Genomic DNA, 14811 nt, shown 5'->3' with positions numbered 1-14811 from the left:
TGTTTTGTTATTGCATCATTATAATAGATTTTATGTTATTATGCTTGAAATTGACACTTACTTAAACTGTTCAAATATTTTTGTTCAGCCTTTTTATGTAGCTATTTTAGAATAATTGATTTTTTGGTCTTTATTGACTTTATATGTAACATTATTTCATATTTAAATAGTAATGTTATTTTTTGTTACTTTGATTGGTTGGGTGATTGATGATATTTTCTCTTTGTTTTATGAAAAATATTCCTTTGTAGACCATCAGGCAGATGTCAGTGTTTGTTTTATTACAGTAGAGGCGTTACAGTTGATTTTTTTAAATTATTTTTTAAAGGATACTTTTTGCTTGCAGTATTGCATTTTTTCCATCTTTCTTCTGTTCTTTACCTTCTTTCTTTCATTTTGTTTCTTTCTGTTTGTTTTTAGTGATTTTTGACAGATGTTCTCCCTTTCCTATATCATCATTCCCCTTCTGTGTTAATTGCTGTCATTGAAGGGTTTGGTGTTAATGATGTCCTCCCACCCCCAACCTCTCAGCCCCCCTGTCCCGACTGACCTTCACTTCAGTAAGTCTCTCTGCTACATCAGTCAGCTGTGGCAAAGGTATTAGATATAAAATTATATATATATAAAAAAGAAGATAATAATTGTCTGTCTGTACTTGTTTTCTGGCATAACTGCATTGCTGTGCATTTCTGACTAACAAATATAGAGATATTTGATGTGATGTTGTGGACTGTGATTGATTTTTTCCATTGTCTCTGCATTCCTTCTCCTTATCATGATTTAACACCCCTCTTAACCCCCCCCCCCCCAACCCCCAACCCCTCTCCATAAATTAACAACAATCAACAACTTAAATCATATTTTAAAGATTATTTATTAAGATTTTAACAGACTTGTGATTCTTGACATTTATTACTAATTTTGTTTACATTTTAAATATGGTTTTATGTATGATTATGCAATTTGAAATCGGACAAATGTTGTGTTATTAATCATTTAAGTGACTGATTGATTGATTGATCAGTTAGTTAACAAATTATTTGGTAAATTAATCTATTGGTTAATTAATTCTTTATATTATAATTTACTGTGAATAGTGCCCTTTTTCTCTTGTACCTCAGGGTGCTTTACATCTAAGAAAGTTACAGATGACATGAGCCACTCATGACCACTCTCTCTTCCCTCACTCCCTACTTCCACTCTCTCTTCCCTCACTCCCTCCGTCCACTCTCTCTTCCCTCACTCCCTACTTCCACTCTCTCTTCCCTCACTCCCTCTGTCCACTCTCTCTTCCCTCACTCCCTCTGTCCACTCTCTCTTCCCTCACTCCCTCCTTCCACTCTCTCTTCCCTCACTCCCTCTGTCCACTCTCTCTTCCCTCACTCCCTACTTCCACTCTCTCTTCCCTCACTCCCTCCGTCCACTCTCTCTTCCCTCACACCCTCTGTCCACTCTCTCTTCCCTCACACCGTCCTTCCACTCTCTCTTCCCTCACACCGTCCTTCCACTCTCTCTTCCCTCACTCCCTACTTCCACTCTCTCTTCCCTCACTCCCTACTTCCACTCTCTCTTCCCTCACTCCCTACTTCCACTCTCTCTTCCCTCACACCGTCCTTCCACTCTCTCTTCCCTCACTCCCTACTTCCACTCTCTCTTCCTCACTCCCTACTTCCACTCTCTCTTCCCTCACTCCCTACTTCCACTCTCTCTTCCCTCACTCCGTCTGTCCACTCTCTCTTCCCTCACTCCCTCCGTCCACTCTCTCTTCCCTCACACCGTCCTTCCACTCTCTCTTCCCTCACTCCCTCTGTCCACTCTCTCTTCCCTCACTCCCTACTTCCACTCTCTCTTCCCTCACTCCCTCTGTCCACTCTCTCTTCCCTCACTCCCTCCGTCCACTCTCTCTTCCCTCACTCCCTCCGTCCACTCTCTCTTCCCTCACACCGTCCTTCCACTCTCTCTTCCCTCACTCCCTCCGTCCACTCTCTCTTCCCTCACACCGTCCTTCCACTCTCTCTTCCCTCACTCCCTCCGTCCACTCTCTCTTCCCTCACTCCCTACTTCCACTCTCTCTTCCCTCACTCCCTCTGTCCACTCTCTCTTCCCTCACTCCCTCCATCCACTTTCTCTTCCCTCACACCGTCCTTCCACTCTCTCTTCCCTCACTCCCTCTGTCCACTCTCTCTTCCCTCACTCCCTCCGTCCACTCTCTCTTCCCTCACCCTTCCACTCTCTCTTCCCTCCCTCTTCCCTCATGCCCTCCTTCCACTCTCACTTCCCTCACTACCTCTGTCCACTCTCTCTTCCCTCACTCCCTCCGTCCACTCTCTCTTCCCTCACGCTTCCACTCTCTCTTCGATCACTCCCTCTGTCCACTCTCTCTTCCCTCACTCCCTCCTTCCACTCTCTCTTCCCTCACTCCCTCTGTCCACTCTCTCTTCCCTCACTCCCTCCTTCCACTCTCTCTTCCCTCACTCCCTCCCTCACTCCATCAGTCAGCTGTGGCAAAGGTATTAGATATAAAATTATATATATATAAAAAAGAAGATAATAATTGTCTGTCTGTACTTGTTTTCTGGCATAACTGCATTGCTGTGCATTTCTGACTAACAAATATAGAGATATTTGATGTGATGTTGTGGACTGTGATTGATTTTTTCCATTGTCTCTGCATTCCTTCTCCTTATCATGATTTAACACCCCTCTTAACCCCCCCCCCCCAACCCCCAACCCCTCTCCATAAATTAACAACAATCAACAACTTAAATCATATTTTAAAGATTATTTATTAAGATTTTAACAGACTTGTGATTCTTGACATTTATTACTAATTTTGTTTACATTTTAAATATGGTTTTATGTATGATTATGCAATTTGAAATCGGACAAATGTTGTGTTATTAATCATTTAAGTGACTGATTGATTGATTGATCAGTTAGTTAACAAATTATTTGGTAAATTAATCTATTGGTTAATTAATTCTTTATATTATAATTTACTGTGAATAGTGCCCTTTTTCTCTTGTACCTCAGGGTGCTTTACATCTAAGAAAGTTACAGATGACATGAGCCACTCATGACCACTCTCTCTTCCCTCACTCCCTACTTCCACTCTCTCTTCCCTCACTCCCTACTTCCACTCTCTCTTCCCTCACTCCCTCCGTCCACTCTCTCTTCCCTCACTCCCTACTTCCACTCTCTCTTCCCTCACTCCCTCTGTCCACTCTCTCTTCCCTCACTCCCTCTGTCCACTCTCTCTTCCCTCACTCTCTCCATCCACTCTCTCTTCCCTCACACCCTCTGTCCACTCTCTCTTCCCTCACTCCCTACTTCCACTCTCTCTTCCCTCACACCGTCCTTCCACTCTCTCTTCCCTCACTCCCTGCTTCCACTCTCTCTTCCCTCACTCCCTACTTCCACTCTCTCTTCCCTCACTCCGTCTGTCCACTCTCTCTTCCCTCACACCCGCCGTCCACTCTCTCTTCCCTCACTCCCTCTGTCCACTCTCTCTTCCCTCACACCGTCCTTCCACTCTCTCTTCCCTCACTCCCTCCGTCCACTCTCTCTTCCCTCACACCGTCCTTCCACTCTCTCTTCCCTCACTCCCTCCGTCCACTCTCTCTTCCCTCACTCCCTACTTCCACTCTCTCTTCCCTCACTCCCTCTGTCCACTCTCTCTTCCCTCACTCCCTCCGTCCACTCTCTCTTCCCTCACTCCCTCCGTCCACTCTCTCTTCCCTCACACCGTCCTTCCACTCTCTCTTCCCTCACTCCCTCCGTCCACTCTCTCATCCCTCACTCCCTCTGTCCACTCTCTCTTCCCTCACACCGTCCTTCCACTCTCTCTTCCCTCACTCCCTCCGTCCACTCTCTCTTCCCTCACTCCCTCCGTCCACTCTCTCTTCCCTCACTCCCTCTGTCCACTCTCTCTTCCCTCACTCCCTCTGTCCACTCTCTCTTCCCTCACTCCCTCCGTCCACTCTCTCTTCCCTCACACCGTCCTTCCACTCTCTCTTCCCTCACTCCCTCTGTCCACTCTCTCTTCCCTCACTCCCTCCGTCCACTCTCTCTTCCCTCACTCCCTCCGTCCACTCTCTCTTCCCTCACCCTTCCACTCTCTCTTCCCTCCCTCTTCCCTCATGCCCTCCTTCCACTGTCACTTCCCTCACTCCCTCTGTCCACTCTCTCTTCCCTCACTCCCTCCGTCCACTCTCTCTTCCCTCACTCCCTCCGTCCACTCTCTCTTCCCTCACCCTTCCACTCTCTCTTCCCTCCCTCTTCCCTCATGCCCTCCTTCCACTCTCACTTCCCTCACTCCCTCTGTCCACTCTCTCTTCCCTCACTCCCTCTGTCCACTCTCTCTTCCCTCACTCCCTCCGTCCACTCTCTCTTCCCTCACTCCCTCCGTCCACTCTCTCTTCTCTCACTCTTCCACTCTCTCTTCCCTCACCCTTCCACTCTCTCTTCCCTTACTCCCTCTGTCCACTCTCTCTTCCCTCACTCCCTCCGTCCACTCTCTCTTCCCTCACTCCCTCTGTCCACTCTCTCTTCCCTCACTCCCTCCGTCCACTCTCTCTTCCCTCACTCCCTCCGTCCACTCTGTCTTCCCTCACTCCCTCTGTCCACTCTCTCTTCCCTCACTCCCTCTGTCCACTCTCTCTTCCCTCACTCCCTCCTTCCACTCTCTCTTCCCTCACTCCCTCCTTCCACTCTCTCTTCCCTCACTCCCTCTGTCCACTCTCTCTTCCCTCACTCCCTCCTTCCACTCTCTCTTCCATCACTCCCTCTGTCCACTCTCTCTTCCCTCACTCCCTCTGTCCACTCTCTTCCCTCACTCCCTACTTCCACTCTCTCTTCCCTCACTCCCTACTTCCACTCTCTCTTCCCTCACTCCGTCTGTCCACTCTCTCTTCCCTCACACCCTCCGTCCACTCTCTCTTCCCTCACTCCCTCCGTCCACTCTCTCTTCCCTCACACCGTCCTTCCACTCTCTCTTCCCTCACTCCCTCCGTCCACTCTCTCTTCCCTCACTCCCTCCGTCCACTCTCTCTTCCCTCACTCCCTCCGTCCACTCTCTCTTCCCTCACTCCCTCTGTCCACTCTCTCTTCCCTCACTCCCTCCGTCCACTCTCTCTTCCCTCACACCGTCCTTCCACTCTCTCTTCCCTCACTCCCTCCGTCCACTCTCTCTTCCCTCACCCTTCCACTCTCTCTTCCCTCCCTCTTCCCTCATGCCCTCCTTCCACTCTCACTTCCCTCACTCCCTCTGTCCACTCTCTCTTCCCTCACTCCCTCCGTCCACTCTCTCTTCCCTCACTCCCTCCGTCCACTCTCTCTTCCCTCACCCTTCCACTCTCTCTTCCCTCCCTCTTCCCTCATGCCCTCCTTCCACTCTCACTTCCCTCACTCCCTCTGTCCACTCTCTCTTCCCTCACTCCCTCCGTCCACTCTCTCTTCTCTCACTCTTCCACTCTCTCTTCCCTCACCCTTCCACTCTCTCTTCCCTCCCTCTTCCCTCATGCCCTCCTTCCACTCTCACTTCCCTCACTCCCTCTGTCCACTCTCTCTTCCCTCACTCCCTCTGTCCACTCTCTCTTCCCTTACTCCCTCCTTCCACTCTCTCTTCCATCACTCCCTCCGTCCACTCTGTCTTCCCTCACTCCCTCTGTCCACTCTCTCTTCCCTCACTCCCTCCGTCCACTCTCTCTTCCCTCACTCCCTCTGTCCACTCTGTCTTCCCTCACTCCCTCTGTCCACTCTGTCTTCCCTCACTCCCTCCTTCCACTCTCTCTTCCCTCACTCCCTCCGTCCACTCTCTCTTCCCTCACACCGTCCTTCCACTCTCTCTTCCCTCACTCCCTCTGTCCACTCTCTCTTCCCTCACTCCCTCCGTCCACTCTCTCTTCCCTCACTCCCTCCGTCCACTCTCTCTTCCCTCACCCTTCCACTCTCTCTTCCCTCACTCCCTCCTTCCACTCTCTCTTCCCTCACTCCCTCTGTCCACTCTCTCTTCCCTCACTCCCTCCTTCCACTCTCTCTTCCCTCACTCCCTCTGTCCACTCTCTCTTCCCTCACTCCCTCTGTCCACTCTCTCTTCCCTCACTCCCTCCTTCCACTCTCTCTTCCCTCAAAATACACAGTCAGTTGGCAGACATGGGGTGGGGATGGAGAAGTAGGAAACCAAGAGTGCATACAGATAGAATTGGAAAAAATGAGTTTTTAGTAAAGAGCGAAAGGCAGAACCCGAGTCAGATGAATGGATATGATGTGGAAGGTTGTTCCAGATATGAGCAGCAGCAAAAATGAAATGCATGAATTATGATATAAATTCAGATCAGATGTATATTATTTTTTATTAATCAGTCTTGATTGATTATGAATTAATAATCATGACATGGGTTCACACATGTGATTCTGATGATCGAAGCAGGAACTGATTTATCTTTATCAGTCTCTTGAGCACCAATTTTAGTGGCTTGTTTTATGTCTTTAGAGATGAGGATCAATTTTCTTTACTTTTCGTTTGTCTCCTGAACATCTTACACAATTAATAAGTATGTGGAAATCAGTTAAGAGAGCATCTCAGTTGAGTGTGGTTAAATATTCTTCTTTGGATATTGTTTTGCAGAGCAACTGTATTATGGTGTGATTTTGATCTTTCAATGAACTCTTGAAGCATATTGTATCTTTTGGAAATATAATTGTGTGGAATTCTGTTTCCAAGGCATCTCTGTATGCTCTTATTCATGAAATTCTTTTCTTCAGTATGTAATCAGTTGTTTTAATACCATTACAATTTTTTGTTTGTAGAATTCTTTAGTATTTCTTCTTTTTTTCATGGACTATCTGGAAACTTTTTTTCTTGAGGCAGTGACTCAGATTTATTACGTTTTGGTATTTGTAAGTTTTTCTTCTAGGGACTGATGCCTTATGATGCTTGCTGTAAATGTGAATACATCCATTTATGATGATTAACGCTTTTGGAATCTGACAAGGGGTGTGAAGGGACAAAACCCCTGTGTTATGGATGTGGTGCAGTTGGTCCTGAAAGTGTAGGATGTTGCCTGCCTGTCTCTAAGTAAAGCACTTGACAGCTAAAAATACTTTATAGATAGAGCGCTTGGTAGATAAAGTGCTTCATAGGTACAGTGTGCGCTTCATTGGTAAAGTACTTAGATAAGTTGTGTCATATGGGTAAAGCACTCAGGTAACATGCTTCATTGGGAAACAGTTGTACCTGCAATGTGCCTCAAAGGGTAAAGTGCTATATACAAAACAGTATGCATTAGGTAAAGCAGAAAGGTAAAATGCTTTAAGATAAGTGCTTCATGGGTAAAGTCAGTTGATAGATGTTTCACAAATGAAGTGTTGCATCAATTGCATTATGTTGTTTTTTGTTGTTGTTACTTTGGGTGTTGTTTTTTTTAATAATGACACTGGGCAGACAAGAAACTGTTTAAGAATACCTACTTTAGAGTTTGCTTCAGATACTTTTTGCTTTTACAGTCACATTGTCTGTGTGAGATTCTGCAGCTGAGAGGTCATTGTGAACCCAGTACCTGTCAGACAGCCATGTAGTTCCTAATTCATTTCTGTTCATTGCTCACAGCCACTCACAGTTAGTGTTTCTGAAAACACCAAATTGCTTGATGAGGATTTTTTTTCTTCTAAGTTTTTGTTATGCATAGCAGTGAAAAGAAGTGTTTCTTGTTTCATTAAAAGTTTCTACACACATAGAACAAGAAGTACAAAAATTTATGATTTATAATGAAATTTTCCTTCCTATTTTGAACATTGAAAATGCTTTTGGAGATTGACTAAAGGAACATCATGTACAAACATTTTAACTGAAAGAATGTGTGATTTTGTTTGGCATTGTTCACAGTAGGTACACTAATTCAGTATTTGGTTTGTTAATACTTCAGAGGAAAATGTACATTTGCAAATGGAATTTTTTTAAATGCATATCAAATTAACAGCCTGGGAAAAAGAAAAAAAAAAAGATTCCTAGCATTATAAAAACAGAACGCAATGTGAGAGTACAATGTAAGAGACATGGTTTTAAAACAACATAATTGCAAAAAGATTTAAGTATTTCTTGTGCATCTGGAATGGCGATTCATGTTAAGTGTTATATGTAATACACATGAGTATCTACCCCCTTATTTTTCTTCTAAGATCATTGTGTGGTTATCAAGACTTCTGCTTTGATTATAAAGTACAGGGGAGAGGTGTTTGGTAGGGTTTTTTTGGGTGTTCTTTTTATAAATTTGATTATTATTCTTGTTTTGTTTTTTTTTGGTGAAAAAGAATAAAGGAAAAAAAGTTCTTGGAAAGAAAGAAAATAAAGTTTGGTAGTGCTTTTCAGGTGTTGACTGGAAATCACTGACAATCCCCGCCTCCCTTCCCATCACTACTGACTACTTCCCTGATGACAAAAGTCTGGATTATGACTATGTCATCGCTGCCTACAGCCTTCTGCCAGAAGACGACAATGCAGAGTACTGGATGAGGTAAGGGAGACAAACTAATAATAATTATGGATATTTATAGGATACTTTATCCAGAAATCAGCTCTAGGTGCTTTACAAAACAGTTTTGTTTTCATAACACATCACATAAATAGGATACAAAAAACAAGAGGAAAAAATTATGAACCCACTTGGGAGAGGAGAAGTTGTGTTTTTTGTATCCTGTTTTGAAAGAACCCAGGCAGTCAAACCTTTTTTTATACATCACATAAATGTTACAAACACACACCAAAGTACGACTAACAAACTACACACACACACACACACCCAATGCATACATACATTTAACATACATATGTACGTAGTAGCTGCCCCCGACACATATGTGCACACACAAATACACACATGCACAGATGCAAACACACACACACTCAGCCACTCAGACGCACATGCATTCACACACACAGTGATAATAATATTATATAATGATATTATGTTTGTCCATTGATTTGCTTATGTCTAAGCTTGTGAATACCAGTTACAAATGAAAGACAGTACTGTACTGTTGAGTCCTTGGGGGACATTGAGAAAGATACTACGATCATGGTCAAGTGTGTGAATGTATGTGGAGTTATGTGTATGTCTCTGCATGTGTCTGCCAGATCCAAATAAGAGAAAAACAGTAACTTGCTGTTGAGTCTTCCAGGTACTCACTCCCCCCCCCCCCCCCACCCACATGTCTGAGCCTGTACCCACCTTGGGTGCAGCACCAATGATTGAGTGTACCGAAAGATTTAGATAACACTGTTGGTATCACTGGTATATAAAATTACTATCCTGGCAATAACCCTCGGCCCTGTAAAAAGTTTTTAGATAGCTGACTGAATGAGCAAAATACAATACAGAAATATATCTTTTTCTCCTCTGAGAGCATTTGTACATTCACATGTCTATACTCAAGAAATGGGGGTTAGTGGGTGCATGGGAGGGGTAGTACCTCTAGAGGGGGGGCTTGTCATGCTCTTCCAGAAGTGGTTCGTCCTCTGTTGGTCCCCACCAGCACCCAGCTCTCACCTATGGGTCCTAGAAGCTGCTAGCATGCGGCAGTGCCCAACCCCCGGGCAATGGCTTTGACAGGTTGGCTAAACTAGGTGAGGGTAGCCGATGGGTCTCAAACCCTCGGTGAGTTAGGGCTTGTCCACCCAAGCATGTGAAGACTGGATCCGTCAGACTCTGTGGAAGAAACCTTCATGGTTCAGTGGAGAGGAAGGCGGTTGCAGCAGAGCACTGTGGAGTGCTGAGGGCAGAATGAGGCACATAGGACATCCTGGTCATCCACTGCATCCATTTCCATCTCCAGTCATCTTGACCTCACCTTGCCACTGGATACAGACGGTCTCGGACAAGAGAGTGACGTTGATGGTGCGCAACTCCTCCTCACTATAAACAAAGTCATCGTGCAGGTCATCACTTCATCCTTCATCCCATACCATCATTTTCCCCAAGCCCTGTGGCGACAGGCGAACGACGAAGTGACAGGTGTGGGTACACTGGCAGTCGTAGCCGCGGACCTGCACACAGGCGGCTCAGGCCATAGGGTCATTTTTCACCAACTGGAGCAGCGGTGGAGATTGGCAGCCCCCTGAGCGACTGAGCAGCCCTCTTCAGGACAGCACTGCTCACCTCCATGGCACGAGGAAGGGGCTAGAAAAGATGCCCTAAACATTGCCTGCTCCACACCACCCTAGTCAGCATACAGCAGCTGACAGGGACCCTACTCAAGCGGTCGACAAACAAAGGAAAGAAAGAAGAAAACAAGGAGCACCCCATCGACCATTGCCACATGGAATGTGCGTACGCTTCTGGACAGAGGCGACTCACCCAGACCACAGAGACGCACAGCGCTCATTGCGAGTGAATTAGCCAGGTACAACATCAACATCGCTGCCTTAAGTGAGACCAGACTGGCAGAAGAAGGCGAACTCTGTGAGCGAGGCGCAGGCTACACCTTCTTTTGGAGTGGTCACGGACCTGAAGAGAGACATGAGGCTGGAGTTGGCTTTGCAGTGAAGACAACCCTCGTTGGCAAGCTGGCTGGGCCCCCGAAAGGAGTGAACGATCGCCTGATGACAATGAAACTCCCTATATGCAACGGGAAGAAGTTTACCACCATTGTCAGCGCCTACGCGCCCACCATGACCAACCCGGATGAGATCAAGGACAAGTTCTACGAGGACCTGAACGCTATCATCACCACTGTTCCCAACGCAGACAAGCTCATAATTCTTGGTGAAGCATGGGGTTGGTAACTGTAACAGCAATGGCCAACTACTTCTCCAGACATGTGCCGAGCACGACCTTCTTATCACAAACACCATCTTCTGCCTCCCTACCCGTAACAGGATGTCATGGATGCATCCTCGCTCTGGGCATTGGCATCTCATCAACTTTGTCATCGTCAGGAAGAGGGACAGGCAGGACGTACGAGTCACGAGGGCCATGTGCGGCGCCGAGTGCTGGACAGACCACCGCTTTATCGTCTCCAAGCTCAACCTCTGCATCCAGCCCAAGAGACGGCCTCAGGGCATGAAGGCACTCAAACGCCTGAATGTCAACAAGCTGGAGCTAGGCAACATCAAGCAGAGCTTTGCTGACACCCTGGAGGAACGCCTTGAGTCCACCGTGCTGGACAACCAGAATGTGGAGGCAGCATGGGGCGCACTGCATGAGACGGTGTACAACACTGCCATGGAGTGCCTGGAGCCTTCTGTCAGGAAGCACAAAGACTGGTTTGATGAGAACTGCACTGAGATCAAGCAGCTGCTAGAAGACAAACGCCAAGCCTACAGAGCCCACATTGAAGATCCCAAGTCACAGTCAAAGAAAGACATACTGAAGAGCGCACGCAGCACCATCCAGCTGAAGCTGCGGCAGATGCAGGATTCCTGGTTGAGCAACAAAGCTGATGAGATCCAGGACTTTGCAGACAGGAACGACATGAAGAACTTCTATAATGGCCTGAAAGAAGTCTACGGTCCCACCACCTCCGGATCTGCTCCACTCCTCAGTGCTGATGGTTCTACCCTGATCACTGACAAGGACAGGATCCTTGAGAGATGGGCTGAACACTTTGACAGCGTACTGAACCGCCCCTCCACCATCAATGATGAAGCCATCGACCGACTCCCCCAGGTGCCAGTCAGTGATTCGTTGGATGCCATTCCAACTTTGGAGGAGACCCAGAAAGCTATCCGTCTGCTATCCAATGGCAAAGCCCCTGGCTCAGACTCCATTCCAGCTGAGGTCTACAAAGAAGGTGGTATGGCGCTGACTGAGAAGCTTCATCAGCTGTTCCAGCTCATCTGGCAGCATGAGGCAGTTCCACAGGACTTCAAAGACGCTTCCATCATACACCTGTACAAGCGCAAAGGAAATCGTCAGGCCTGTGACAACCATCATGGAATATCCCTGCTGTCTGTCGCAGGCAAGACTCTGGCCAGAGTGCTACTCAACCGTCTCATAGCTCACCTTGAGCAAGGTCTCCTACCAGAGAGCCAGTGTGGCTTCTGGAAAGAATGTGGGACGATCGACATGGTGTTTGCTGCCAGGCAGCTCCAGGAGAAGTGTCAGAAACAGAACGCCGACCTATACTCCATGTATGTCAATCTGACCAAGGCCTTCGATACTGTTAGCATAGATGGCCTTTGGAGAATCATGGCGAAGTACGGGTGTCCCAGAAAGTTCATCACCATCATACAGCAACTACACGATGGGATGCTGGCCCGAGTCGAAGACAATGGAGAGACTTCAGAACCATTCCCTGTTTCCAACGGAGTCAAGCAAGGGTGTGTTCTTGCCCCCACCCTGTTCAGTTTCATGTTTTCAGCCATGCTGACAGATGCCTTCAGAGACACTGACGTAGGCATTGGCATCAGGTACCGCACAGATGGCTCACTCTTTAACCTCAGGAGGCTTCAAGCAAAAACCAAGGTGAGGACAGACACCGTCAACGACTTCCTGTTTGCTGATGACTGCGCTCTCAACGCTGCCTCCGAAGCTGACATGCAACACAGTGTCGACAAGTTCTCTGCTGCCTTTGACAACTTTGGCCTCACAATCAGCACAAAGAAGACTGAGGTGATGCACCAGCCAGCTCCAGGAAAGCCTTACGTTGAACCAAGCATCTTCATCAACGGGCAACGACTGAACGCGGTGGACAAGTTCACATACCTGGGCAGTACGCTCTCTCGCACAGTTGTCATCGATGACAAGGTGAATGCCAGACTCGCCAAAGCCAGCACTGCCTTTGGCAGACTCCATAAGAACGTTTGGAACAGGAAAGGCATCACCCTGGAGACGAAACTCAAAGTATACAAGGCCATAGTTCTCACCACACTGCTCTATGGATGTGAATCATGGACGGTCTACAAACGCCACGCCAAAAAGCTGAACCACTTCCACACCACCAGCCTCAGAAAACTTCTTGGCATAAAGTGGCAAGAGAAGATCCCTGACACAGAGGTGCTCACTCGTGCAAACTTGCCCAGCACCTGCACCATCTTGATGCAGGCCATGTAGTTCGCATGTCAGACCACCGGCTCCCCAAGAAACTGCTGTATGGTGAACTCCAACATGGCAAGCGCTCCCATGGATGCCAAAAGAAGTGCTTCAAAGACACTCTGAAAGCTTCTCTGAAGGCCTTCAACATCAGCCACGACACATGGGATCTGAATGCAATGGACAGACCAAAGTGGCGTTCAGCTGTCCACAAAAGCGCCAAATCCTGTGAGGCCAACAGAATCGCTGCAGCAGAGCAATGCAGACAGGCCAGGAAAAGCAGTGCCAGCAAGTCCCCGACAGCCGCCACCATCCCCTGTCCACACTGCGTCAGAACCTTCCAGGTGCGGATTGGCCTGATCAGTCATCTGTGCACCCACAGAGCCCAACCCACCCACCCCCAGGATGACTAGATGGTCCTCGTCGATCCCAACGGACGAACCACACTCAAGAAATGTACATAATTACAGACACATGCATGTACACACACACCCATGCACACACACACATGTTTACATATTTATTGTTTTATCATTGGTATTGATTCAACACTGCCTCAGCTGCTGCTGCATGTTAATGGTCTACAATGATCCAAGTACAAACAACCTTTTTTCTGACTTGACAACACTTCATATGGTGACATGGTTTTCTTGCATGTGTAATTGTGATAGATGATTGCAATTTCTTTACAAAGATCAGTAGGAATAAAGTAACCAAAGTCAATGGGAAGACAGTAACCATAGCTATTTACTAAAAGTATTCTGTTGGGCAGACCTCCTGAAGACAAGAACTTTGCATTCTATAAACGTGCCCCACTGACCACAGCAGAAGTGTTCAGGGAGCTCATCTCTCAACGCCTTGGACAGGTAAGTGTTCTTGTCATTTGCGATCTTATTCTCGTGTCCTTGCTAAGCCTGTGTTGTCATCTTATAAAAGTGTCATGTTCTCTGTGACCATCTTGATGGCATTATTTCCAGGTGGCTTATCTCAGTTCCCAGGCACACACACAGCCACCCCCAGTCTTGTTCTGCTGGACTCCAGATGCCAGCAATTGACAGAGCTGTCAATGTTTGGCTTTCATAAGGCTGCCCATTAGTGAGGACAGTGGGCTTTTGCTGAGTTCTTTGCTTTAGTAGTACTGCTGTGGTTCTTTCCATTTCAGGACACCATCCATCAGTGCTGTGCTGATGATTGTTATCGCTTCGTCACAAGATCAGACTGAATGCAACATCTCTCCTTTCTCAACACCTCCCAATATAGAAACTGTCTCCGTGTCCCACAGTGATAGTTCCTCCCCCCTCCCATCCCTCGTTCCCTGTTCATCTGTTAACTTTGAACACACATTGTGGTGTGGTATGGAAGAGGAGAGGACTTTCAAAGTGAGACCACTGTAAAAGCTGAGCATGAAAAGCTGCAGACTTTCTTTATTTCGTACAGGTTGACGGCAGCAACAAGAACAAGAGATGATACCTCAGATCATCCAACTCCTACTGTGTGGTGCAAACTGTTGTACCTCAGTGGCTGCTCATTTTATATGGTTAGATGTTCATGTTTCATCTTTGTTTTCTTCTTTCTTTCCATTTTTTTTTTTTTTGAGTCAGATGTACTTGACCAGCTAGGATATCAGAGTTGGCTAAAAAAGCAAGGACAACTTTTATTCAGAGTGGACAAAGCTGTGATTCACATTCTTTCTATTGCTCTGGCTCTCATGATGTTAATGAATGACAGATTCTCCTTATTTCAGTAGATTTCACCAATTGATGTGCTGCTCATTTGATACACA

The 14811-nt window shown here is 46.9% G+C and overlaps 1 protein-coding gene across 1 annotated transcript in view; it reads left to right on the top strand.

Annotated features, from left to right (window-relative positions):
* LOC143274623 (GATOR complex protein Iml1-like) overlaps positions 1-14811 on the top strand; it is a 228834-nt gene that overhangs the window by 62491 nt on the left and 151532 nt on the right. The window contains exons 7-8 of the mRNA XM_076578493.1: positions 8369-8513; positions 13801-13894. Coding sequence (XP_076434608.1) covers positions 8369-8513; positions 13801-13894 — 239 coding nt within the window. The remainder of the gene's footprint in view (positions 1-8368; positions 8514-13800; positions 13895-14811) is intronic.

Source organism: Babylonia areolata, chromosome 29 (genome assembly GCF_041734735.1).
Source record: "Babylonia areolata isolate BAREFJ2019XMU chromosome 29, ASM4173473v1, whole genome shotgun sequence".
Taxonomy (NCBI): Eukaryota; Metazoa; Mollusca; class Gastropoda; order Neogastropoda; family Buccinidae; genus Babylonia; species Babylonia areolata.
Note: the sequence above shows the minus strand (reverse complement) of the source record. Positions and strands in the feature narration are given on the sequence as shown.